The 26714-nt window shown below is 47.4% G+C and overlaps 1 protein-coding gene across 6 annotated transcripts in view; it reads right to left on the bottom strand.

Moving 5' to 3' along the window:
* The window catches only part of PDE8A (phosphodiesterase 8A), a 2267087-nt gene that overhangs the window by 1557280 nt on the left and 683093 nt on the right, over positions 1 to 26714 (bottom strand). For all 6 annotated transcript variants that reach the window (XM_085644266.1, XM_085644269.1, XM_085644268.1 and 3 more), the window contains exon 2: positions 20881 to 20937. In XM_085644266.1, coding sequence (XP_085500392.1) covers positions 20881 to 20937 — 57 coding nt within the window. The remainder of the gene's footprint in view (positions 1 to 20880; positions 20938 to 26714) is intronic.

The following is a 26714-nucleotide window of genomic DNA, read 5'->3' as shown; positions in this document are numbered from 1 at the left end:
TACGGGGCCGCTCATTTAAATTTTGTAGAGATCCACAAGGGTATACAGAAAGCACTAGCATTTATGTCAGGCACTTAAACTACACTTGGATGAACTACTTTTGCCACCAGGAGTTACACTTGTGCAATATGTTGATGATTTTCTGCTAGCCGCAGACAGTTGAGCATTGTAAAGAAGCCACTCTTTCTCTTTTGCATCATCTTGCTGTTAAGGGACATAAGGTCTCTAAGAATAAGCTACAATACTGTCAGTCTGAGGTCACTTATTTAGGTCACCTCTTGTGTAAGGGAGGCCGCACTCTGACTATAGACAGGATTCAAACTATCCGAAAAATTCATATTCCAAGTACCCAAAAATAAGTCAGGGCACTTATTGGTATCACTTCCTACTGTAGACAGTGGATCCCCAACTTCTCACTAATTATTAAACCTCTTTTGTCCCTTGTTACTAAAGACACTCCCTCTCCTCACCATGGACATCTGAATGTCAGGAAGCATATCAACAGCTCAGTGCATCCCTTTGTTCTGCTCCAGTGTTAGGCACTCCAGACTATACAAGGCCTTTCATACTATATGTACACGAGAGAGAAGGATGTGCATTGTCAGTTTTGACACAACCATATGGTAATAAGCATCGCCCATGTGCTTATTTATTAGACCCAGTAGCCACAGCACTCCCAGGTTATCTCGGAGCGGTTGCCGCCACAGGGATTTCCAAACGCCAATCTGAGGGGATAGTGTTGAGCAACAAGCTTATGGTTATGGTACCACATTCCGTAGATGCACTCCTGAATCAGACTAAGACACAGCATTTGACGAGCGCTAGACTCACAGGCTACGAACTTACTCTTTTGGGACCTCACATCACACTCAAGAGATGTTTAACATTGAATCCAGCTACATTGCTACCTTTGCCAGCTGAACAAGCGCATGATTTGCACAATTGCATTTTCTTAACAGAAGAACAGACTGAGGGAAGAATAGATCTAAAGGACACACCTTTGTTAGACTCTGAGGGAGAACTATGGGTGGACGGCTCTTGTTTAAGACTACCTGATGGCACCACCTCTGCATCCTATGCCATAACCACATTGCAGACTGTGGTAGAAACAGCCCGTATCTCACAAAAATCTGCCCAAGCAGCTGAACTCATTGCGCTTTTGAGGGCTTGCAAACTTAGTGAAGGATTAAGAGTGAATATTTACACAGATAGTCAGTATGCATTTGGTGTGGGATAGAATTTTGGCAAGCTTTGGAAGGAACAGGGATTCCTAACCTCCCATGGCTCCAAAATACAACATGGTGAATTGGTAAATAGTCTTCTTACTGCTTTGACATTGCCAAAGAGTGTAGCCATTATCAAATGTAGTGCCCACAAGAAGGTTACAGACAAGGTGGGACAAGGAAATGCTTTTGTTGACAAAGTTGCACGAGAGACCGCAAGTGCACTCGCAAGTAGAATGTATGTGTTACGATCCCAAGCTGAAAGATGGGAAAATATGTAAACAGAGGTCAAGGAAATACAGCAGTCAGCCACTGAACAGGAAAGGGAAGAATGGCAAAAGGAAGGAGAATTAAATGATGAGGGATGTTAGAGGTCAAAAGACATGTTAAAATGGAAATTGCCCTATGCCTATGTATTGCCTTTTGTGACTATGGCTCATGGACCTCATTTGGAAAACGGCTGAGCATGTGGTTAAAAATTGTATGATCTGCTTACAGCACAATCCTGGGAAGGGAGTATCAACCCCTACTGGTGGATTTTCTCCACCTCAGGTTCCTTTTGAAGCACTTCAAATGGACTACAGCCAATTGGAGCGCTGTAACAATTTAAAATACGTACTAGTTGTGGTTTGTTCCTTTAGTAAGTGGGTAGAAGCCTATCCCACTAAAGATAACACAGCCTTGACAACAGCTAAAATTCTGTTATATGAATTCTTCCCCTGTTTTGGGTAGAGTTTTATGGAGCGATAATGCCCCCCACTTCACTGGCCAGATAATCTAATACCTGATGAAGGGTTTGGGGGTAAAACAGAAGTTTCATGCTGCTAATTATCCCCAGGCAGCGGGTTTGGTAGAAAGGTATAATGCCACGCTAAACCTTAAAATAGCGAAGATTCAAGCAACAACAAGCCTTAGTTGGCCAGATGCATTACCATTGGCCATGTTATCTGTTTGTTCCATCCCACACAGTAAGATTGGACTTTCTTCCTATGAGATCGTCTTTGGTAGGCCTATGAATGTATGGGAACCCCCAAGATCAAAGATGATTAAAGAAATACAGAACCCTGTTTTGAGTGATTATCTTAGAAACCTGACTGAAAAACTGTTTCTGATTCATCAGCCGGTGCGTGAAGCTATTCCAGACAAATCAGAGGGTCCGGCCCATGGTCGCCAACCTGGAGAGTTTGTAATCCTCCCAAATTTCCAGCGTTCTAAGAATCTGGAACCTCGTTGGAAAAAACGTCAAACAGGTGTTGTTGGCAACCTAAACTACTGTCCGTGTCACCAACAGACGTCACTGGATACATGGATCCCACTGCAAACAAATTGCAGCAACTGTTCTCCAGCCAGAAGGCAGAAATGATCTGAAAGACATTTTGCAGACTCAGAAAAGTGTTGCCCCTCTGACCGAAGACACCCTGTTCCCAGATCAAACAGTGCCATCGGCATCAAGGTACGATTTACGACCAAGGAAGGGAAGGAGCAGATAGAGAGAACGGAGGGCCGATTCCAATTAGTGGAACGGTTTGGCTGTGACACGGTGGGATCACAGAATCGGCTGAACTAGGTTCAAAGGGGATTGTTATACGTGTTCAGTGGTGCCTGGATCTCTCTCCGACCTGTGGTTGTATCGATACCAAGAAGGAAAAATGCAGAAATTAGGATCCAAGTTGCAGTTGCAAAACAAAGACAAGCCTCGATGTATGATGACTCTGATCATACTCTTGATAATTGTGGCAGCATTTTTTTGGAGAATAGAGAAAGTGATTCCGGCTCGAACCCTATTGCCCGCTACTACTCCTCTCCCCTCAGAACATGTGTACTAAACCCTTCCCTATCACGAACAAAAGCACCGCATGTCCTACCTCAACAACACTTTCATACAGATGTTGCATCATACTTACAACGCTACGAACACCACCAACTGTTGGGTGTGCGGAATGATGTCAGCTCACCAGAAAAAGGAAGGAACGCCAATGAGGAAGGGGACCCACAAACCAAGGGAATTGCATGGGATATGGAGGAATATTGCAGAGGAAATGCCTCCACGCGTGTTTTCCCCAGCACTCGAACGACCAAGGGTAATAGGCCATCTGTTATTGCTGTGACTAGAGCTCAAGTGGACCTTTGTGTGAGCAGTATTGGCCGTATCCCAGTGGGAAAAAGTGACTGTACAACAGTACAGAACATTACTGGAACAAACAATAATAGCTTCCTGTCCTCACACAATACCTTTTTTATCTTTGGAAGCAAAGGTTACTATCATTTGGCTATTGGTTGGTCTGGGGTTTGCTAGGTGTCTTTTCTCCTTCCCCCTGTGTTCTTAGAACCTGCCTCCTATCACAAAGACCAGAAACTAATGATATCTCTTTAAATAGATTCAAGCGGACCATAAATGATGAAGTAGGTCAGACCGATAAAGCCTTGCAGCAATATGTGGATTTCAGTTTGGGACTCTTTTTCTTCGTTAGTGCAGCCCTAAACAGTAGAAAGATTAGACGCCTGACCCGAGTAGTAGAAGCAGTAACTAATCAGACAGCAATGGCTCTAGGAAACATTACTGAAAAACTCCAGATTACAAGAATTGTAACTCTTCAAAATAGAATGGTGCTCAATGTAGTGCTCGCTGATCGTGGTGGAGCATACTGCATCATAGGGAATAGCTGTTGCGTGTTCATTTCTGACCACGCCCCTTCTGTCTATGACGCCATTTCTAAATTTCACAAAATAGCTGCAGAAATACATCAAGACCAATGAACATGGTCCTGGTCTGACTGGTTACAAGGACTTATCTCCACCTGGGGTTGGAAATTGTTAATGGGAATAGTAATCATAGGAGCCATCTTTCTCTCCTGTTGCTGCTGCATTCAATGTGCCCCTATGATATGCACCAATTGTATAAATGTCTGCAGTAGTATTAACCCAATCAATGTTCATGAATTAAATAGAGAAATGATTATGCGTACCGAAATTCATGAATTGAATATTAATGTACACGATTAATACATATACCCCTTAGAATAGATTCAGCACAGCTGACAAGGGAGGACTGTTAAAATGTAAAATCTGAATTCTCTAGTTTTCTGATTAAGCTGTGCTTCAGCCATTTTCACCCCTGTCCTGTTTTCGGGTTGGCTCTGTCCTTGACACTGCATCTACATTGGTGAAGAATCTAGATTGAGACATTGTAGGCTTCGTAAACATGCAAAGTCAGAACAAAAGAACAGCTGATGTCTGCACTGGGTTTTGTGTGTCTGTTAAACAATGTTAAAGCCTTAGATTAAGTTTGCTCAGATAGCCTATCTTGTTGTGCAGCTTCAGGACGCGACAGTTACACAAGGCACCAAGGTTGTTGATTCTTACCGATTGTCTCATTTGTGTGTTTTTCCCCAGAGCTCTATTTACCTCTGGGCGTTCCTAGTCTATGATTTTTACTATAAAAACCCATGTAACCATCGTTCAGTGTGTTCTCTTCTTGGGCATCTTGATGGTATTTGTCGGATGGAGACCCATTCATGAAGGCTCAATAAATAACCCATGGTTTGACTTCGCTCCAGTGTCGATTCTGACATATACTGCATATTATGTTGAAGGTAGAGATTCTCCACCCCGCTTTCAATTCATTTTTCTTCATTTATACTGTTTTTGTTATTAAATGGGTATTTCATGGTGAATAGGACAGTCAATGACAGTGGATGCAACTCCTACTCCAGTCCGCAAGCACCAACAAATGAGTGATGAGATACTGTATACTTTTTTTTATCACTGTACCTGTACTGTACCAGTACTGATGAAACTTGGAACAGTACGTTGTGCTTATGTGTTATACTATTCCATATTATTGCTACGTACATCATACCTATTGTATCTTAAAAAAAAATCTAATAAATATCGCCCCCCAAAAAAACTCTGTTTTAAGAAAGTCCAGCCAGGTCAACATGTCCTGCCTGGTGTTCTCATTAATCCTCATCCTGTGGTGGGGGCTCGTTGCCCCTTCACAGTCAGAGCCATGAGTCTACAAAAGGTTTGTCTGGTGCCAGTAGTTTGCAGCAAAGTTCAAGAATCCCAATGTTTGTTGCAACTTTAGTAATTCACATGCTGACTCCCACAGCAGCATTCTCAGCATTGTCAATGTGTCTGCCAGCAGTCAGGATACCAAGGGTACATAGCTTGATAACCAAGAAAATCGGTGGTGTCAGCTCCTAAGACTTTCCCATGGCTAGTAGTACTATCTCCTACTTCCCAGTCACCATTATCCTCATCAATCAGGGACATGCCCGCTCCCGCCCTGGCCTACCTACAAATAGGATATCATCTAAGTAATGCAGCACTTGCTCTGGACCTTGACCCTCTCATAAGTACATAGGTAAAGATATTGTAGACCACTCATGTCACAAAGCAACCCTTGGGCATTTTCTTAACTGCAAAGTAACTCTCCTCAAACTGAACACACAACATAGGAAAATCTAAAGGGAGCAGCAGCAAAAGCAAGATGGTTTTTACCCATCTCTAACACCATTGCACAACTCCTCAATAATGCTGAAGCGTCGTTGATGAACATGTAACATATGGTACATTCATTTTCTGCTATGTGGCCACTAACCAAACTCCCATCCAGCCAAGATGGGTAGAGTATTAACCATAAACACCTGCTGCCTTCTTGGGCACCACTCCTAGAGGGGATATCATTAGGTTTCGAATGGTAATCTACTGGAAAGGGCCTGCCATCCTGCCTGCATGCACTTCCTTTTCAAACTTAATTTGCACCACTTGATTCAGTCCTTTTCATTTCGATTTCAAGTGTCTTAGATACAGTCCATCGTATGGTTTAAAAACCATCTTCGAAATCTACCCTCAATTTCTATGCAGCTACCCTATCTGGCTACCAGGGCAGACAATTCCAATGCCTCTAATCTAACTGGTGTATAAGCTATTTATGTTTTCCTTTGTTCCTCTCCTACCCATGCCAACGTGATTATCTCACTGCCCTCCAATGCACTGCAACAATGCATGCTTATGGCCGCACTTGTAAAAGAACAATTGATGGTCAGATTGCAGAACAATGTTATACATTCACCCCAGTACAGAGATCTGGGCCTAAATCCATCGTTTTTTTGCTCCCCATGCTATTCCAGGTTGCACCAAGCCATATGCAAATCAGCCTTGACCCTGCTCCCTATGGAAACAGTCCAGCCCGAACTGCCAGGCCAGGTCCTCCCTGGACTGGACACAAGCATCCTAGGACCGGTTTCGGGGTGTCACCCCTCATCAGCCAGGCTAGCTTGACTCCAGTGGCATGGAGAGCACAGGACCTATGTCTGGGGATAACCGTGATAAATGCAAAAAGAACAATTGATGGACAGAATGCAGAACAATGCCATACTATGGGAACAGTTCAGGCCAAACGGCCAGGTCCTCCTGGCCGCACTTGGCACACGCTTTAGTGCGGGAAGTCCTGAAAGATCAAGCATGGATAACAGTAGACCATGTGTCATGTAAATAGCTGGTACTGGCCAGGCTGGTCTCATATTGTAGCCAACATTCCTGGTCAAACTCTCCCCCTGACTTTGTGGGGCTATTTCTTTCCTCACCCTAAACTCCTAATCGTATCTCATCCATACTACCCCACCGGAATTTATGTGTTATCCTAAGTAAGATGTAGGCGCTGCAGTCCATGTGTCAATTTCAGATGGAACTCTAAGCCTCTTAGCCAATTCTCTTTCCTCTGCTTTCACAACTACTTTACCTACCCAACTCCCTGTGCAGCAGTTTTAAGATGGTGATGGATTTGCTGGCCCAAATTCTTTCTTTTATGATTGCCAGCAAATGGACCTACGCTCATATATAGCCTTGTCCTGTTTCACCTTCTCAGAGGTTTTCTTCATAGCTTTCCCTATCAACTCTTCCCTCACTACCACCTAGAACCCTGTCATCCCTTGCCTGTATCATGTCACCCTGTGCGGTGTTTGTACCTACTGTCCCCCGTCCTGTAATGTCAATGTCCGTCTTTTCCAAAACTTTGGTCCATGAGTCTCACCATTTCCTTTGGAACCTCTGGCACTCTTCTTATTCACCCAACTCCGAGACCCCCACCCCACCCCATCTTGACCATTTCCTTCACTACACTCCCATCCATACCTTCATTCCCTAACATATCCCACCATTCCCATGTATGATTTGGAGTCTGTGCCCATGACCTAGGTATACAGGGACCACATTCAGCTCAGCCTTTTGTCAGTTGTGTCCTGCCTCTCAGGTCATCACCCCATGACAGCATTCTCTCGTATCCTCCATGCCTGTTGTCTGTCATATGCAGGTTGTAGCTTACAGTGCTTCTACATGCTCTTTCTCCCTAGTTACTCCAGGATGCTCCTATAGATTCCCCCCTGCTCTTTCTGGATCACCACCACCAATGCCATTCCAGTCTTTGACCCTTGTCTGCCACTCTTGCCTGCCACCTTTGGCCGGCTTCATTCTTTCTTCATCCTCTGCATTTACCCCTCCAATGAGTCTCCCTTGAGCAACTCCACAAATTATTTATCTTTCAGCATGCAGCCCTTCAGCTGTTCTCGGGTACAAGTGTCTCCTTCGGACCCTAAGCCCCTGCCCCAAGACCCACTGCCGGCCCATGCATGTACTATACCCTAAGCCACAGTCTGTTCTTTCAATCGTCTGTGCCCAACACCATAAGGGCTGCGGATTCCCCCTCAATGTCCTCTCAAGTCCGCTTCTCAATCTCTTCTTTAGACAGAGGGTTTGACATCCTTCTCGCCACGCTTGACTTGCCAAGGAGAGCACACCATGCCACCCCCCCCTTTGCTTCTCATCACCTTGGTAAATGGCCTGATGATTCTGCGCTTCCGAATTCCAATTGCTACCCGGATGCACAAGCTCTTGGGCATTCTACTCTCATATCCCTTCTAGCATCTAAAGGTTTGTCCGCAGCCGATGCAATCCATAGATGCGGGGTCTTCCCCACTGAGCCCTTCTTGGGGACCTGGTCTCACTGGCACCACCTGCTGCTTCTTCTCTTCCCCTGCGTTAATTGGGGATAGACTTCCTGGGAAAATAGGCAGTGATCCAGGTGACACACTGTTATTATTTATGTAACTCCTTGGCAGCTTGCCTCGTGCTGCCAGGCTCGTGTTGTCATGACATGTCTTGTAATCCACGCTCCCGTGCTCAATATTCAAGTGGCAGTTGGCGGTTGTTTCCTTGCCTGGCCGTGCTGGTTGGGTGTTTGCGCTGCCTCCTGAGAATAAAACTTCCATTTGAAGTTGAAGAGCTGTCTTCATTTTCTTTACAATATTTTGGCATTGATGGGAGGCAAATGAGCCAGGCATTGACAGAAGGCAGCGAAGTAGACCACCCTGGCAAACCTACGCCGCACTACGATACGTATCATGACTTTTCCCTGGGGCTGCACCACATTGCAAACACTTGGGAAGTGTTCTTTTGGCTTGAGCATAATACCACGTAAGATATCCTGCTAGCTGAAGTACGTTGACATCAATACTCTTTGTGGGCTATACTATGTTTTTAGCAGGCCATGTTATTGGCACGCGTCCATTCAGCACACACATAAAAGTACCCAGCTCACTGTGACCTGCTGCCTGTCTGCACGCTTTTTTCGCCCTGATCTAACTGTCCGGAGAGGAGAGTGGAAGGGTGATCGTCATTAAGGCAACGTGACGCACACACCCATTTGAAAGTTCTTAAAGGGACGGTCTAACCCCGGCTTACTTCAGTGGTGACGAGCACACCGAGCCTCCACCCCTCCTAGTCTTCCTTAAAAGGGGAATGGCGTGTCACTAATACTTGCTCGCATTAAGTTTAAACTGTGGCAACGTCAGTCCAATCATCCCTTCAAGGTGTGTGCAGGTATTTCGTTTTGCAGTGACACACACAGCTGCTGTTATTGTAGAGATGGTCAGCCTGAATTTACGGTGACACGCACACCTCTTCAGTGTATGTACTTGCATTCATTTGCGGTGACACACACACCAGATATTACCAGAGCTTAGTTGCGTGCATTAACAGTGACATGGCTGTTATCAAAGAACTTGTCATCCTGAAATCGCGGTGACACGCACACCTCTTCAAGAGCTTGTCTATGTGCAATAACTGTGACAAGCACACCTTCAATTTCTTAATTGTAAAGGGTCTATGGTGTTTGTTCACTTGCATTTCCTCTTATTTTACAGTGATGATTTTGTTTTAAGCTGTGCATATTTTAGCAACTTCCTTGTTATTTGAGTTATTCTGCTGTGGTACGGGAGAGGATAGTGGAGTATATCTTGTCTGCTCATCATCAATATTGCCAATACTATCACATGGAGAACCATCCATGGAATGGGGGGGGGGATTGGTGTGATTGTTTTGAAAACTATTTGGTGGAGTTAGATGGGACAAGATTTCCAGCAGTACGTAAAAAAGCTTTGTTGCTAGGTGCATTAGGAAAAGAGGGGCAACATATTTTCAAATATCTTCCAGCTACGGGGGATGAGGTGGATGATGTCTACAAAGATGCCATTATTAGGTTATGCACTAGATTTGCAAAGCAAGAGAACATTGTTATACACACAACCACAAAAGGTCAATGAATCTATTGACGAATTTGTGTCAAGGCTAAGGGAGTTGTCAATGAAGTGTCAATTTGGTCCAATGCAAGATGAGATGATTAGGGATCAATTAATTGTCCAGTGCTACAGCAAGATGGCTCAAGAGGTTGTGGGCAGCCAGTAATCCCACTTTAAAGGAAGCTATAATATTTGCAAAAAAATGCATGAGGGAAATGAAGTCCATTTAACAAGAAAAAGGGTTAGAGGAAGCCACTTTACAAAGTGATTGGAGGGGGTGAATGTGGTGTGCTGCAAGCCCAATAGGGGTAGCATTAGCAGTGGCAAACCAAACACAAGTAAGGGCACGGTGTCTCCCTCGCAAAAAGGGCCCACACGCTTTTGTCATAGGTGTGGTAGTAGGTTTCACTTGGCGAGCTCAAAAAATTGTTTTGCGCAAGGCAAGGAGTGCCATAAATGCGGAAAGAGGAGTCACTATGCTCGTATGTGCAAGGCTTCTGAAAAAAAGATAGCAGTGGTGGAGGAGGAGGATAATGACGTCAGGGTGTTGATGGTCAAAGGGGAGGAATGTTCCTTTGTCTTCTGTAGGGACAGGCATTGCCCCAGAGCTGATTTTAATATTAATGGGGAGATATCATCCTTAATGGCGGACACAGGATCGCTATATACCATTGTTCCAAAATCCTTGTGTGATTCGGTGTGGAAGAATGCAAAGTTAATTCCCTCTGATGTGATTCTGAAGGGATATCAGGGAGCAAGTATTGGAGTTCTGGGGTATATGGAAGCAGAAATTAAATTTGCTGAAAGACAGACCAAAGGAAAGGTTTCCATTGCTCCAGAAGGTTCTGCTCTTTTAGGATGGGCTCACTAGTATGATGTCAACATTAGGGTGGACCAAAGAACAGAGCAAAAGGTTATGAGTGTAGATGACACTGGAGTACAAAGTATTTTACAACTTCATGTGTAAATAGTTGACACCGTATTGGGGGAAGCCGTTGGGTTCCTACATAAAATAAGACTGAGGAAGGACTCTGTACCTATCAAACATATTGCTAGAAGAATTCCGATGGCAGCCAGAGCCCAAGTCAAAGATATAATCAGGCAGATGCTGGATGATAAGGTCATTGAAACTGTGCAGGCGGCTGAATGGTTGGCTCCAGTTGTTATCACCCAAAAACAAGATGGCTCTTTACGTTTTTGTGTGGACTTAAGGAGCTTAGACAAGAGTGTCATTATGGACAATTTTCCTCTTCCCAACATTAATGAGATCATCCTGATGTTGGCTGGTGGTAGAGTGTTTTCCAAATTGGATTTAGGCAGTGTGTACCATCAAATTAAACTTCATCCGGATTCAAGAAAATATACGTCTTACATTACAACTGAAGGCACTTACCAATTTAACAGACTTCCGTTTGATCTATGCTCGGCAGCCAGTGCATTTCAACGTATTATAACTGAAGTTTTAAAGGTATTGATCGAGTGGTATTTTTTCAGGATGACACCCTGATATATGGGCAAAATGTTAAAGATCATAACTCTATCTTGGAACAAGTACTACCTCGCTTGGGTGGTGCGTGTTTAATATTGCGAAAGGATATGTGCGTTTTTGCTGTAGAGGAAGTTGATTATTTGGGTTATCACATCACAAAAGAAGGGATTCAACCCAAGCACAATCTGGTCGGTGCCATTGTCAATGTCAAAGTGCCTGATGACAGGGACAAATTCAGATAATTCATGGGAATGGTTGAATACTATGCCACATTTGATCAAGATTTCACACACAAGGTGAAACCTTTAATAGAATTACTAAGGAAAGTCAAGAAATTTACATGGGGTGGAGAGCAACATAAGGCTTTTTATCTGATAAAAGAGAACATTGCAAGGGCTTGCATTTTAGCACCTTTCACTCCTGGGTTACGGTGGACACCAGTGCTGTGTGCATTGGTGCAGTTTTAGCGCAGAAACATGCTGGGAATGAGAAAACTGTAGCCTTTGCGCCACGTTCGTTGACTGACACTGAGAGGAATTACTCAGTTATTGATTGTGAAGCACTGGTGTCTGCTTGGGCCACTAAACACTTTAGAGTGTTCTTGTTGGGTGTTGCTTTCTCTTTGCGAACTGACCATAAACCCCTTATCAAAGGTTTCGGTCCTGATGGCACAAAAAACTGTTCTGGTAGGCTAGCACGCCTTGCTGTTAGGATACAAGATTTAATGTGTAAGGTGGAAAACGTACCTGGATAGCGTAACAGTGTAGCTGACTGCCCGTCTAAGGTACCAGACACCAAAGCAGCATGTTTCGACTTGATTACTGAAGAGGTGGTAGCTAGCCTTGACGATGTCACTGAGGATTTGGGCAAGGTGATCACCAGAGAGGATTCGGTAGAAGGAATGCGCAAAGATGATACCTGGTGTTATGAGAATGGTCAGGGAAGGGGTTTCAATGGAAAGTACAGTGTCAGCAGATCTTAGACCGTTTGTTCAGTTGCAGGATGAGCTATCTACACAAGGTGACTTTGTTTTGTTGAGGGGCGAGAGGTTTATACCACCTGAATCCATTTGGAATAGAGTGATTGGTTTAGCCAATAAGGGGCACTTAGGACAAACTTTAATGGGAATGAGAGTGAAAGAATGATAGGGGGTGTGGCTAGCCAGCCATCATGGCGGACGCGAGTCTTTAGAGCTCCAGACGATATCCCTAATTATCCGCTAAAATGATCCTTAAATTGGGGCATCTGTGTCCAAAACAAGCGGGACCGATGAGCCATTGAAGACAGGCATCTGAAAAGCCTAGTGGAGTGCCAACTCACTGGGCGAGATCGAAGCCGATGCCCAGGGGCGGTGTGCGGCCCAGGAAGAGCAAACGGCTGTGCAGAGGGGGCCGATACTGAGCCGATACTGGAGCCGTGACTGAGCTCGTAGTTCACAGCAATCGCCACTGGACGTGAATGCCTGAGTCGGCGAGAACCGTTTGGTAAAGTGCCCGATGAGATCCGGAAGCCCCTGTAGTCTGTGGGCGGCAGAGAGACCCCCGGGACCGGCTGGTGAGCTGTTGCCGGTAACTGACGAAGTGACCTGCTACCAGAGGGGAAGAGTTGATTCCCGCCGAGGCTCCGTTGCGGGATGTGGCCCTCGGTGGTGTGGGCTTGATGCGCGCTGGGAGAGCGCTTTCCGACGATGACCTCCGGAGGGGGGATCCTCTGAAGCGGTGCGATGCCCAGAGAGGCCTCAAAGCAGCGTGAGCCAGCGGCAGCGAGTGGGGCCCGGTGATTGCTGTAGAACGCGGGAGCCCGGCAGAGATGGATGGACCGGACGGGCGCCATCTTACAGTCTGCGCCATTTTCTGAGGAGTGTGTCCTGTGTGAGGTACAGACTGGAGGCGTCCTTGCGCTGCGGGGGCTGTCATCTGTAATTGGTGAGGCCCTGTAGTGTCCGACAGTAGGAGCAGGGCCTTGGAGTGACCTCCATACAAAAGAGAGACTGGGCAGTGGACGCAGAAGCGTGGGCACATAATATACGTGGATGAGGCAGTTGTCTGAGTTTGCCCCCCGTGACGGAGACCCTCCTATAAACAGCGGAGACTTAGTAGTGGGCTGCGAGACTTTGCAGTGGATGCAGGACGCGTGCGGAGGAGGCAGTTGCCCAAGTCCACCTTCTGTCGCGGAGCCCTTCCTACACGAAGTGAAGATTGTGCAGTGGCCGGCGAGGCAGTGTGGTGGGTGCCACTTGGTGCCACTTGGTGCAAGGAATGTGTGAAGGAGGCAGTTGCCGGGGTCACACCCCCCATGTCGGGGGCTGCCGAGGTGGCGCACCAACTGGAGAGGCCGAATGGGAACACAGATCAGCGGCTGGGAGAGGAGTAGTAAGCAAAAATCTCTCAAGGGCGGCCACGAGCGACCAGAGGCATCTGGGGACGACCACCATCCTAAGTGACTGAGAGGTGAGAGGTGAGACCTGCGGTGATAGTTGAGCAGCGGGAGAGCCCTGGGACTGATTAGACCGAGACAGACGAACTGGGCAGGCGTGCGCTGCTACCGGAGTCAAGCCTCACACAGGTGGCCGTCTTTGGGGAGATTAGTACTGTCTGCATCGTCTTGTGCTCGCGAGAGCCGACAACCCCGCGCTCCGCCACATGCGCATTGCTGCAACTAGATGCTCTGCCATTGCTGGACAAGCTCTCGGGGTGGAGGTGATACACAATCCCCATAGGTCAGTAAGTGCGCCCTTGTACGCAGACTGCCACAGACAGCCCAGTCTGGTCACGTCTTCTGTTCGACCGAGGTGCGGAACTCTCTAAAAGTGACTGCACTGCCAGAGCACTGCCAGAGCATCGACCCGCTGGTAACCAACCACGAATGCCCTCGGCGCAGCAGCTTTTAATGGGCTGGATGCGAGCCAAGATGCAACAGGGACCCCTGCGTGCGGGCAGCTTGGACCCCGTGGGCATGAATAATGGAGGGGAGACGGAGTCAACGACTACAGCCCTGGTGGCCAAAATGGACTCAGTCCTCTCAGCAGTGGAAAGAATTGGCACGGCGCTAGAACACACCAGGACATCCCTGGAATCCCGGATAGATAAAGTCACCTCAGACTTCACATTACTCCATGCAGACCACCGTAAATTGGCCGAAAAAGTAACCACAAAAGGCCTAACGCTAAAAGAGCTCCAGCCTGTCACACAAAGCCATACGGCTGCACTGCAAGATCTGATAGATCGTGTTCATGACCTGGAAGACCTGGAAGACAGAGCAGAGGATGCGGAGGAACGCTCCTGCCGCAACAACATTCGCGTGGTGGGCCTTGCGGAAGGCGAGGAAGGACGGAGCCCGGAACAATACATGGAGCGTTGGTTGCGCGATCTCCTACCCCAGCGAACATTGTCAATGTAGTTTGCAATAGAAAGAGCCCACCGCGTGCCGGCATCGAAACCCCAATCAGGAGCCAGATCACGACCGTTCATTTTTAAAATGCTCAACTACAGGGACAGAGATGCGGTACTCCGCGAAACACGCAAGATGGAAAGCCTCAAAGTGTGCGGCAGCCAAGTTATGCTCTTTCCAGACTACACCGCTCTGGTGCAGCGCCGTAGAAGTAACTATGCAGCGGTGAAACGCCAGCTCAGAGTTCTAGAACTACCATACTCGTTGCTGTTCCTGGCGCGGCTGCAAGTGATCCCAAAGGAAGGTACCCGCTACTTTGACTCTCCCGCGGAGGCATGGAACTGGCTGGAGGAGTCGGGATTGTGGTCGGGGGTGAGGCCCTCGGACCCAGATGACGATCACTCAGTGGGCAGAAGAACCAGACGACTAGGACGGTGAGTGACTAGGAGAAATGCAAAACCAGGAACTGCAACCCTGAGCGCGGAGAAAATAAGGAGGAAAAGACAAGACGTCCAGGAAGCAGTTGCGGCCCTCGGATCTCCACACCCCAAAGGACGATCGAACTTCCACACACGAGATACGTTGGTGGCCAGCGGCTCTTCGTCCCCGTCAACAGAAACGTCCGAGGATCTTGGTCTACCTGAGATCACTCCACAAACTGCAGATGGCATTATCTGACAATGCACCGACGTGATGGACTCTGATACAGGCAGCTCACGCAAGTAGAACATTGTTTGTTATTGTCAATGGTCTTGCCCGCTGCAGGGTGGAGGGGTGGGTCTACTGGGTTAAGTGCCATACACACTTCCCAGAGAGGATATAGTAGCAATGTACCCACCACTGGTCACACTATACATACTACCAGAGGAAACACATTCACCCGAGAAGGCGGTCAGAACTGCGCGCTGTTGGTCCCACAAGACAGTGCAGGTGTTTACATAGATGGCACACCATACACACAAGAATTGGGGGGATGGCCATAGCACAACATCATCAGTGCGCGCACCCCAACAGGCAACACACTGACCTAGTTTGCAATACTTAGTTGTTACAGAGGTTTGGATGGACAATTCGGAATGTCCGCCCCAGATATTATGATGTTTTTAGTTCATCTACTGTTTTTGTTGCAGTATCCTGAGACACTTCCACGCCCCGTGGCACGTCCCGGCCCTGGCGCCCCGGTCGACTAACCTCATCAGAAATTACGCGTACTGACATAATCACATGGAACATACGCGGCATGCACACTCCCATGCGACGCTACCTCCAGAGACACTCAGTTGAAATTGCCCTATTGCAGGAAACACACATGACGCAGCCGGAACTAGATAGATTGCGTAGACGTTGGAGGGAACAGGTGTACGGAACGGTATACTCGGCGCACGCGAGGGGCACACTAATCTGGGTGAGAGCGGGCATTTGTGTGGACACGGCGATAGACCCCAAGGGCAGATACACCTTAGTGCAGGGGACACTTAACTGCCAGCAAATATTACTGGGCTCAATATATGCCCCAAACACAGATAAACCCTAATTCCTGACACAGTTGTCCACAGTGCTGTCCCCTTAGGTTGGCTACTAGGCAGCGATTTTAATTTGGTGCTGATGTACGCACAGATAGATCCTTCCCACCCCTCTGGAAGACGACAGCAGCGTCAAATGCGCAGGCGCTTACAGACTGGCTCTCGCACTGGGCATTACTAGACATGTGGCGTATTCTACACCCTAATGACCGTATCTATTCCTATTACTCTGCAGTACATGACTTACATGTACGTCTGGATAGGGGGGTGGGCTCCCAGTGCCTACTCCCGTTAGTTGAGGTGTCGGAATACCTCGGGCGGACACATTCTGACCATAACCTTCTGAGACTCCAGCTGAATTGGGAACCGGGTCGTCCTCCCAGACCCACTTGGCGACTTCAGCCCCCCGCACTGGAGGACCCAGAATTCAGTTCATCCCTGGAGACGGCTGTTCTAGAGTACTTCGAGCACAATGAAGGGACGGCGAGTACCACGCTGGTGGAATGGGATGCTCATAAAATTGCCATCAGGGGTCACTGTCTAGGAGCCACATGGAACATACGCAAACAATTAACATTATCGCTCACTCACCTAGAATCACAATTACTCCAATACGAGCGAGAGGGTGAGGGCGGAGGCAGACATTCAGGCACGTTGGAGTGCCTCCGGACGCAACATGCGGAACTCATGGAGCGACTGCAGTGCCACAACTATACGGCCCACACGGCTAGAACATATGCTAGAGCAGACAGAGAGGGCCGCCTGCTGGCCTGGCTGCTGAAGCAGGAGAGTAATCGTACCCCACTCGGAGCCATACGCACACCGGAGGGGACCCTGGTATACACACAACGTGAGATACACAGGGTGATGTCTGACCATTATACACAGCTGTATCAATCCAGGGGGCGCTGCTCCGGCCCCGATTTAGAGAGATTCTTAGAACCTATCCAGCTGCCCACAGCCTCAGAAGCACACAAGGAGGCCCTTAATGGTCCCCTCACTGTGGAGGAAATCGGAGAGGCAATTGGGTCCAAGGCGTCTGGGAGAACGCCGGGACCAGATGGCTTACTGGCCGAATATTACAAGGCCTACCGGGAGCCCCTGGTGCAGCATCTGCACGCCCTTTACTCCACAGCCCTAGAAGAGCACACACTGCCTCAGTCGATGCGCGAGGCCTACCTGGTGTCCCTGCTCAAACCAAGTAGAAACCCCGAAAGCCTGGGATCATACAGACCCCTGGCGCTCCTCAATGTGGACTATAAAATACTCGCTAAAGTACTGGCGGAGCGGTTGGCACCTGTGGTCCCCGAATTGGTCCACGGTGACCAAAATGGATTCGTGCCCAAGCGCAGTACATCGCTGAATTTGCAGAGGTTTTTTTGGGGTGGCGTCGGACAGTGTGCGTGAATGGCCCAGGGCGGGATGTCTTGTGTTGGACCTCGAGAAGGCCTTCGACTGTTTGGAGTGGAGCTACCTAGCGGCAGTGCTCCTGCTGTAGGAGCTGGGCCTGGGATTTCTCCAGATGGTTGACCTATTATACAAAAATCCCACAGTCCAGGTGCGGCTGGGGCCATACATCGGACGCCATACCGATACGCAGGGGCACCAGGCAGGGGTGCCCGCTCTCATCCCTTCTGTTCGCGCTCGCAATCGAACCCCTGGCAGCGGCACTGCGGGCAACGCTGGGAGATGGAATACCCCTAGGAGATGCGACACACCAGGTATCGCTGTATGCGGATGACCTCTTGGTCTTCGGGAGAGATGTAGAAAATATACCAGCTCAGCTGGCACACACATTAGGCGCCTTCGCCTCCCTCTCGGGACTCGGAGTAAACACTAACAAGTCCTGTCTTTATGCATTCAGAGGAGAAACCCAAGACCCGGGTTACATTCTGGATGGTACAAGGTTGCAGTGGAAAGCTGACACCTTCCAATATTTAGGAATACAGATATACCATCAGCTGATAGATCTCTTCGACGGTAATTTGAGACGAGCCCTGATGGCCATCCAGTAACAAGTGCACTTTTGGAAAACGCTTCCGCTAACAGTCACTGGCAGGGTAGCACTATCTAAGATGGTGATCGTTCCCAGTCTCCTATACTACCTTGCTAACCTGCCGCTATATGTTCTGGCGTCCTTCTTTACCACACTTACTAAGCTGCTTAGGGACTTCCTCTGGGGAAATGCACACCACAGGAGAGCGCTAGCAAAGTTGTACCTGCCTACTGATCAGGAGGGCCTTGCCGCACCTTGTTTTGAACACTACTATTTGGTGGCACAATTATAGTGGATAGCCCGCTGGCTCGTAGACAGAGGCCGTGAGGATACTGCAACCACACTTCCTCCCCTCTCTCTGACCTATATTACCAAACTTTTTCACCCAGCCACTAGGGCCCAAACACCGACACCACTCCTCCTGGCGGTGGCATACAAGTGTTACCGTCGCAGTCTGTACCTCACTAGAACGCCAGTGCCCTATGCACCGGCCATACCACTAGAGGGTTCCCCTAGTGGGCCTGGGGTGCTCACACCCCTTGAACTCACGGAATGGCACGAAGCCGACATGCAGACCCTGGGAGACCTATATCGCGATGGCACACTCATACCATTTGAAAACCTAGTTAAGGAGGTGGGGCTACTACCAGGGCAATTCCCGAGACACCGCTCACTTATTACGACACTCACCTCTAGATGGGGGGACATGAATGTGGAGCCAAGTCAGCACCTCACCATATAATACCTTTACGTTATGGGACGCGGCAGGCGCTTGTTTCGCTGGTTTGCGGCATCCCTTCGCACTCACGCAGCGCAAAATCTCGATCCACTCCGCCACAAATGGGAAGCAGATCTGGAGCATCAACTGGATGACAGGGAATGGGAAAGGATAATAAAGAGCCCAGTACGCTTAACCAGAAATATGAGGTTCTGACAAATACAGCTGTTCAAAGTCCACAGAGCATACCTCACGCCCGTGAAAAATCAATAGATACTTCCACCGCACAGATGCGGTGTGTCCTCGTTGCACCGAACCCGGGGCGGGACTGGTGCACATGCTGTGGAACTGTCACACGCTGCACACTTATCGGCGGGCGAGTCACTGCACACATGTACAGGCCGCGACATACCCTGTCTTATCTGTTACACCACTTTCGCAGAACCCCGGCCACCAAAGTTTCATCTCGTTTCCTTGACTTGGGATTGGTGGTAGCTAAGCGACTTATAACTAAGAAGTGGAAGGCGCAAAACCCGCCGCACATACGGACATGGAGATACTCGCTCCTAGCATGGGCCATGGCAGAGGGAATCACCATCCGGCGGGAGGAAACGTTGGGGCTACGGAAAGAACCTATAGCGACACATTGGGAGGGTCTACTCCAGGCCTTACTGCAAATAGAGGGGGGCGACCCTGTGGGACAAACTGAGAATGAGGGAGCAGTGCCTCCAGTAAGTGACGGTCAACCCGCTAGTGGACATCTGTAAGGCCATGTTTGCACACATATACCTTCCGACACCTAGGACGGACATCGCTGCGACCGGTAGGTGGGGAGGGTGGCCTGGACGGTGCAGCGGGACGGGACTATGGGGTTGGGGGGGGCACAGGAGGGACAAGGTGAGGGATGGTCACACAAACGTCGGTCTATGCTGTTGCCCCTGGTTTTGAGTTTCGTTTGTTCTTACCTACAACATCTGTTCAATTGCCCACGCGGAATGATTTGAAAAGACTCTGCACAACACACGCATGGAACCACATCACTACTGTACGGTGACTTTTACCCTTGATGGAATGGACTACCTGTTGAAGTTCTACTTGTAACCAAGCCAACAGTGTCATCGACATGCATGCTAGATTTTTCATCTGTTCAACTGAAATGTCTATTTGGTATTGATGGATGGTTCATTGTATGGTCGGCTTTACATAATGTAATTTGTCTTCCATGAAGATGTATAATTAAAATTAATAAAAACAGATTTAAACAAAAAAAAATGAGAGTGAAAAAAAGATTTTGGTGGCCAGGTATGGATCGTCAGGTGAAGGATTGGGTGGAGAATTGCAGTAGTTGTAAGGAGTGTGAAATAAGGTTGCGGGTTGGATTGGATATAACAGTACTTAGATGTATTAGAAGATTATTCAAAGTGTCAGGTGTAAAAATAAAATGATTGCTTTTTACCCATTTACACAATAATAGTTCACAGATATGGTACAAAGGTCATGCTTTGTTTTCGGGTGTGTGAAGTTTTGTCCGTATTCATGTTTGTAAAATATGTCAATTAGGCAATTTAATATTTTCTGATTTAGCACCCGCTTATCAGGCAATGCCTGATTGAAAAAGGGTCCGGGCTAACAATTTATGGTAGTTGCACGGTTAGAAAAAGAACCCATTATTACAAATACGTTGCATTTATAATAAACTTTTAGCAGGCTTTTCAAGGTTCATCCATACCGCTACACATACGACACATTTTGCAATGGAATATCATAAAATACAAATAAAAAAATAACCCGATAAAAACCGATTTTCACTTGGGACACAATGGTAAATTAGGAATTTAAAGATATGCATTAGTTTAGTTTATTCTCATCTGAATATTTGCGAGTAGTTATTTTTAACGAAATACATTTTCTTTTTAAGACCAATAATAAGCACATGCAGATTCACAGTTCCACAAGCGTTACCTGAAGTTGTTCTTGGTGAAGTTTCATAGGGCCAAACTGCACCTCCGTTACTCCTGCCTACCAAAGGATTAGAAAAACAGCATATTTCAATAACGATTTTTTAATAAGTATATACTTATGTTGAGTTGTACAAAAAAATTGATTGTTTATAATTTAATGCATCAACTAGATAATTTATTATTACATTTCACAAGACAAAATATAGTGAACGCTTATTTCACTCAAAAGGCGCATGGTCAGGGCTGTTTTATATGTCAGCGTGTTAATAATAATAACCCTAATAATGATGTGATATCACCAGTGAAGTCATCAATGTCACTTGTAACGTCATCTGTTACATGTGGAAGCATAAGTAGTGGATTGGGGACATTCTGTAGGATCCCACAACCAGTAAATCGGCGGTATTCTTATATGTTGTGTTTTTTTTTTTAATATTGTATTTTATTGCTTTTTTGTAAATACAACGAAATGCAACATACATACAAAAAACAAAAAAAGAGAGGAAATTAACATAAACCTAATATGGATCACTGAACACAGAAGCAAATGGGAACATAACCATATCAAAACAGAGCATGGCAACACTTAAAGGGAGGGCAGGTGAGAAGCATAAGACATCACAAATTGAGAAATTATAAACCACCAGTGTATACACAGGCAGGGACAGTACTCTTATAAACATTACTGCTAAGTGCAAGAACCTCATATGTTAACACAGTAAATATGCAGAAGCAATCTAAAACAATGAGAGTGCAGGTGAAAAGAAAGAACAGAAGATGCACACAGTCATTCGCTAATCCTCAGGGTTGTCTGCTGGTATCTGTTGCGCAGCCCGATATTGAGCAAACATACCCCAAAAACTCTTCGGGTGGTTACTAGGAGGGAGCATTTCGTTATAAACATCAGACTAGTTATTACAGTATACCATGTCGTGTTCCCATTCTGCCCCCGTGGGAACAGGGCCTCTCATCCAACGCATCGCCAGCCGGCGCTTAGCGAGGAGGAGGCCGATTGCAACCAATTTACGTACATTTCTTTTAAGAGGTTTAGTATACCCCAGGAGCACCAATAGGGGATCTGGAGCAATAGCCAGCCCAAGTATGTCATTCAGTTTCTGGAATATTGATCCCCAGTAATGTTGTACCTGTGGGCACTGCCATGCCTGATGAAAAACACCAGCCTGCGGCACATTTTCACCACTCACAGTTATCAGTGTCCCTTAATCCATACCCAAATAGACGTAAAGGGGAATAATAAACTCTATTTAAAATTTTTAAATGAGCGAGACGATGACATTCGTTAATAGAGATCTTACGGGTTACCTCACAACAGTAAGACCACATGTCGTCCATGATGGGGGCGCCTATATCCAATTGCAAGGCTTGCCTAACCTTGCTAAGGGAGGAAGTCTTCGCGCCCAGAGCTAAGGCGTATAACTTGGAAATGAGCTTACACGGGGATTGAGCGCTCAACAGAACCGTCAATGGAGGGATGACCAGGGGCTCCTGCAAGTCCTCCCACAAGATCGCCCGCAGGGCGTGCCAGATTCTAAAGAAATGAAACCTAGTCAGAGCCGAATGCACACTATCTGCGCCAGCCACCTCCTCCCACGTACCCACCCGCCCATGTCTGAAGATGGCACCTATGTTATGTACGAGTAATTTCTTGAGGGAGTACAGTGTCCCTTTCTCCGAACTAAGCGCAAACCATTGGCACCACTCAACCTGCATACGGGGCGAGTTTAATTGCGCCCCATCATACAATCTAAGCAACGCATTCCACGCATGAACGACGGAGTTGATCGAGTCTAATACACTGCAGCGCCTCGTTGAGGTCCGCGTGAGGAAACGAGGCAGGAAGTGTGGGCCAGCAGCTACTTTCTCGATGTGAAGATGAGGCAGATCATGGGGCCTATGTACCCAGCTATATGCATGAGAGGTCTGCGCGGCCCTTTAATACAGTTCAAAATTCGGGGCATTCAGTCCGCCAGCAGTGTACGGAAGCATGAGGGTGTCCAGGGAAACTCTGGGGATTTACCTGCCCATGCTAATTTGATCATCAGGGATCGTAGCTCACGAAACAAGTGCTGAGGTACCACTATGGGTATGTTTATGAAGAGAAAGAGCAGGCGAGGGAGCACAACCATTTTCATCAAAGATACTCTGCCGGACAAGGACAATGGGAGTCGTATCCATCTATCTATATCATCCCCAAGCTTATCAATCAATTTGCCGTAATTAGCTTTAATTACTTCGGTAGCATCAGGATGAACCTGGATGCCCAGATAACGCACCGGTTCAGTGGTCCATTGTAGAGGGAAGTCGAGCAGAAACTGTTTCGTAGAGGGTGTAAGCGGAAACAGTATGGACTTATCCCAATTTATCCTTAGGCCTGAAAGACCACCAAAACGCAGCAAATCTCAGATCACTGGTGGTAGATGCATCTCGGGATCTCTAATGTATAAAATTGTATCATCTGCGTAAGCAGAGGTAATGAGATTGCAACGAGGAAAATGAAGTCCTCTATGCCCGTGGTATTCACACAATGCCCGCAACAGAGGCTCAGCAGCTATAGCGTACATCAAAGGGGCTAGTGGGCACCCCAGTCTAGTGCCCCGCAAGATAGGGAACGGGACAGATATCACATCACCCGTGCGCACCAGAGCCACTGGAGAGTTATAGAATACTGAAACCAGCTGCAGATACACCTCGCCGACCCCCATACGGCGCAACACAGCGTACATTAATTTCCATTCGATTGAATTAAAAGCCTTCTCAGCATCTAAAAAGAACGCAGCAGCTTTAACCTCCGGTCAGACGTGCTGCAGAGCTCCAAAAACCGTGCAGAGGTTGTGGGAAAGCGTGCAACTCGGAATTAACCCAGCTTGTTCAGGACCTATAAGCTGAGGAAGAAGCGGCGATTAACGATTGGCCCAGATTTTCGCGAACAGCTTTAGTGTCCATGTTAATTAATGAGAGCAGACGATATGAGGGGCATTTACGGGGGCCTTTGTTGGGCTTTAACAGAGTGATGATCAACGCCTCACGCATGGAAGGGGGCATAAGACCATCCGCAGCCATCTCATGAAATAGAGAGATTAGATGTGGTATTAGAAGATCACTAAAGCCCTTATAGAACGCGACCGTATGGCCATCCAGACCCAGGGCGCTGCCCTCGCGCATCGAACCCAAAGCAAGACGTACCTCGGCCGCCTCAACAGGGCGCATCAAAAACTCCCGATGCCAGTTTTGTAGCCAAGGAAGTTGTATGTAGTCAAGACAGTCAGAGATATCTCCATCACTGGGGGCAGCTTAGAGCTATACAGCTCCTGATAGTAAGAACGAAACTGAGCATTGATGTCTGAGTGCTGTGTCAGGATGGCGACGGGGAATTGATGCCAATACCGAGCCAGGCCGTTCAGACTCTCCGTACGCTCTGGCGGAAGCGTATTTGCCCATATGCTTGATCTCATTGTCAACCTCCTCCTGGAATTCAGCCAGGGTGGTTTTAAGTTGCTCGCGCAGCTCAGGTTTGTTAGCGATTAATAGGTGCGCTTCTAGATCCGAAAGACGGCCCTCCAGCAAAGTAAGGCGAACTCGAATAGCACGAAGGACCCCGTGTGTTTACTAATGGCTACACCTCTGATAAAGACCTTGATCGCCTCCCATACTGTAGCAAAGGAGTTGACTGATCCTACATTGACCTCGATTGACCTACATTGGCGCTGCTCAGGTCTAAGTGGAAAACAGAATCTAATAACGAATAGGGTGGGAAGCGCCACAGGAACGGAGGAGGGGAGCGAGGGGGCACCACAATCGTGACCGTGATCGGGGAATAGACCGAAAATGCGCGGGCCAGGACAGCGCAATCCAGTACCATGGGCAACAAAGATTGTGAAATAAACCAATAGACAATTCGTGTGTGAATGTCATATTGCGAAGAATAATGTGTGTACCCCCCACGTTCACCCGAACGAGACCGCCAGACATCCGCCAGCTGAAGTTGCACTGCAATGTCCTCCACTGCCTTCACCGAGGCAGATAGAGGATGAGTGGGACCCTTGGAGTGGTCAAGATTCGTGTCCATTATACAATTAAAATCATCCCCCGAGAACAATGATCTTTGAGTAAAGTAAGCAAGGAGCGATAAACCCCAAGATCATCATAGTTCGGACCATAGGAGTTGACAACTAGAAATTCCCATTCTGGGCTATAGCATCGGGACAGTGCAAATCTGCCTGCATGGTCTGTCATTATTGGTTCTAGTTTGAAACCTGCCTTAGGGTGAAGCCATGTCATTACTACCCTAGAATGGGAAGTGAAACAAGCAGCATGTGAAATCCCTGCCAATCTGCCACCAGTAAGTAGCGCAGAGCCCGGAGACAAATGCGTCTCTTGGAGCAACGCAATGTCAACCTCTTTACGTTTCAGGTATGCTATAACTCTCCGTACCTTGCAATGGTCATTTAAACCACGAATGTTCCACGTCATGAGGGTCAATTGCTTGGGCAAGCTGGCCCTAGCCTGGTGTTCTGTCATAGCAACCATAAGTATATAAAGTGTGACTTCTGCCCACCGCCCCGTCACCCACCTCTCCCACCATGCATAAAAGAAGTGAGCATGTGATACATAAAATAAAAGAGATTAAAAAAAAAAAAGAGTAGAAAAACACAATCCGCATACACATACCCCCCTCCACAAACGCCTGGCACTACCCAACTTTGCAAAGGCGAGCATACGCCCTTCCATAAACCCCAAAAAACATCGACCATAATTCAAACAGGCCTAAAATAACATAGAAACCCTCAAAAACTGGAATTAATGCAGCAGTAAACGCAGTAGGGCAGATGTTACCCAGTAATACAATCTGAACCAACCCACCGCCACAACACTGCTTGCACAAGACCAAAAAATCACCATAATCGCATGGCACGAAGCAATAGACCAATCATAAATAACTAATGAGGGTGTGCCATATGGTGACCAATAGCGTACTAAACAAATAACACCTCTTGGAGTAGAAATATAAAGCCCTGATTCCCCCCCCCCATCCAAGGGTCAGCACCAAAGGTGGGAGACAATGTCATTAGAAAGAGGCTATCCTGGAGAGAGCTCCCACCTACATATCTTAACTAAACATATTAGCCAGTCCGCAAAAAGCAGGCAGACGAAGCATACATACCGATATGATCATGCAAAGCTTATTTCAAAAACCATACAAACGTGACATAATTACATGTACAGTGTGCCAACGATATCTCAGTCATTGTCATCTAGACTGACGGGTACATCATCCGGTACAGGAGCGGCATTCTGATCCTTCACATGTTTGCCCGCTTTCTCCCACTCACGAAATGCTCTATGTAGGGACTGTGTGTCTGAATATATCCTGGGTTTACCATCAAACAGAACTTTGAGACGCGCGGGATATAACATAGCGTACTCGATGTGTTGGTCACACAGTTTCCTTTTCAAGGGGATGAATTGTCGCCTGGCCTCCTGCACCCTTAGAGTGAAATCCGGGAACAGGGAGATAGAAGAGCCCTCGTATTGCAAAGTTCCCAGTTCTCGTGCTTTGCGCAACGCTACATCTCTGTCCCAGTAGTTTAAGAGCTTCGCTATTATAGGTCGAGGCGGGGCACCGGGCTGGGGGCGAGAGCCAAGAGATCGATGCGCTCTCACTACAACAAATAAATGGGAAACGTGCGCTCGACCCTTTTGTGCGTGCCGCCAGCGTCGGTCTGAGCATCCTCAATTTCAGTTATTCGGTGCTCTGCCATGTCTATACGCTCTGAGTGTTTGTCAACCCTCTCGGACATCCTGTCCATCCTGTAG

The sequence above is a fragment of the Triturus cristatus genome, chromosome 3_1 (assembly GCF_964204655.1).
Source record: "Triturus cristatus chromosome 3_1, aTriCri1.1, whole genome shotgun sequence".
NCBI lineage: Eukaryota > Metazoa > Chordata > Amphibia > Caudata > Salamandridae > Triturus > Triturus cristatus.
The sequence above is the reverse complement of the archived record's forward strand: the minus strand, read 5'-3'. Positions and strand labels throughout refer to the sequence as shown.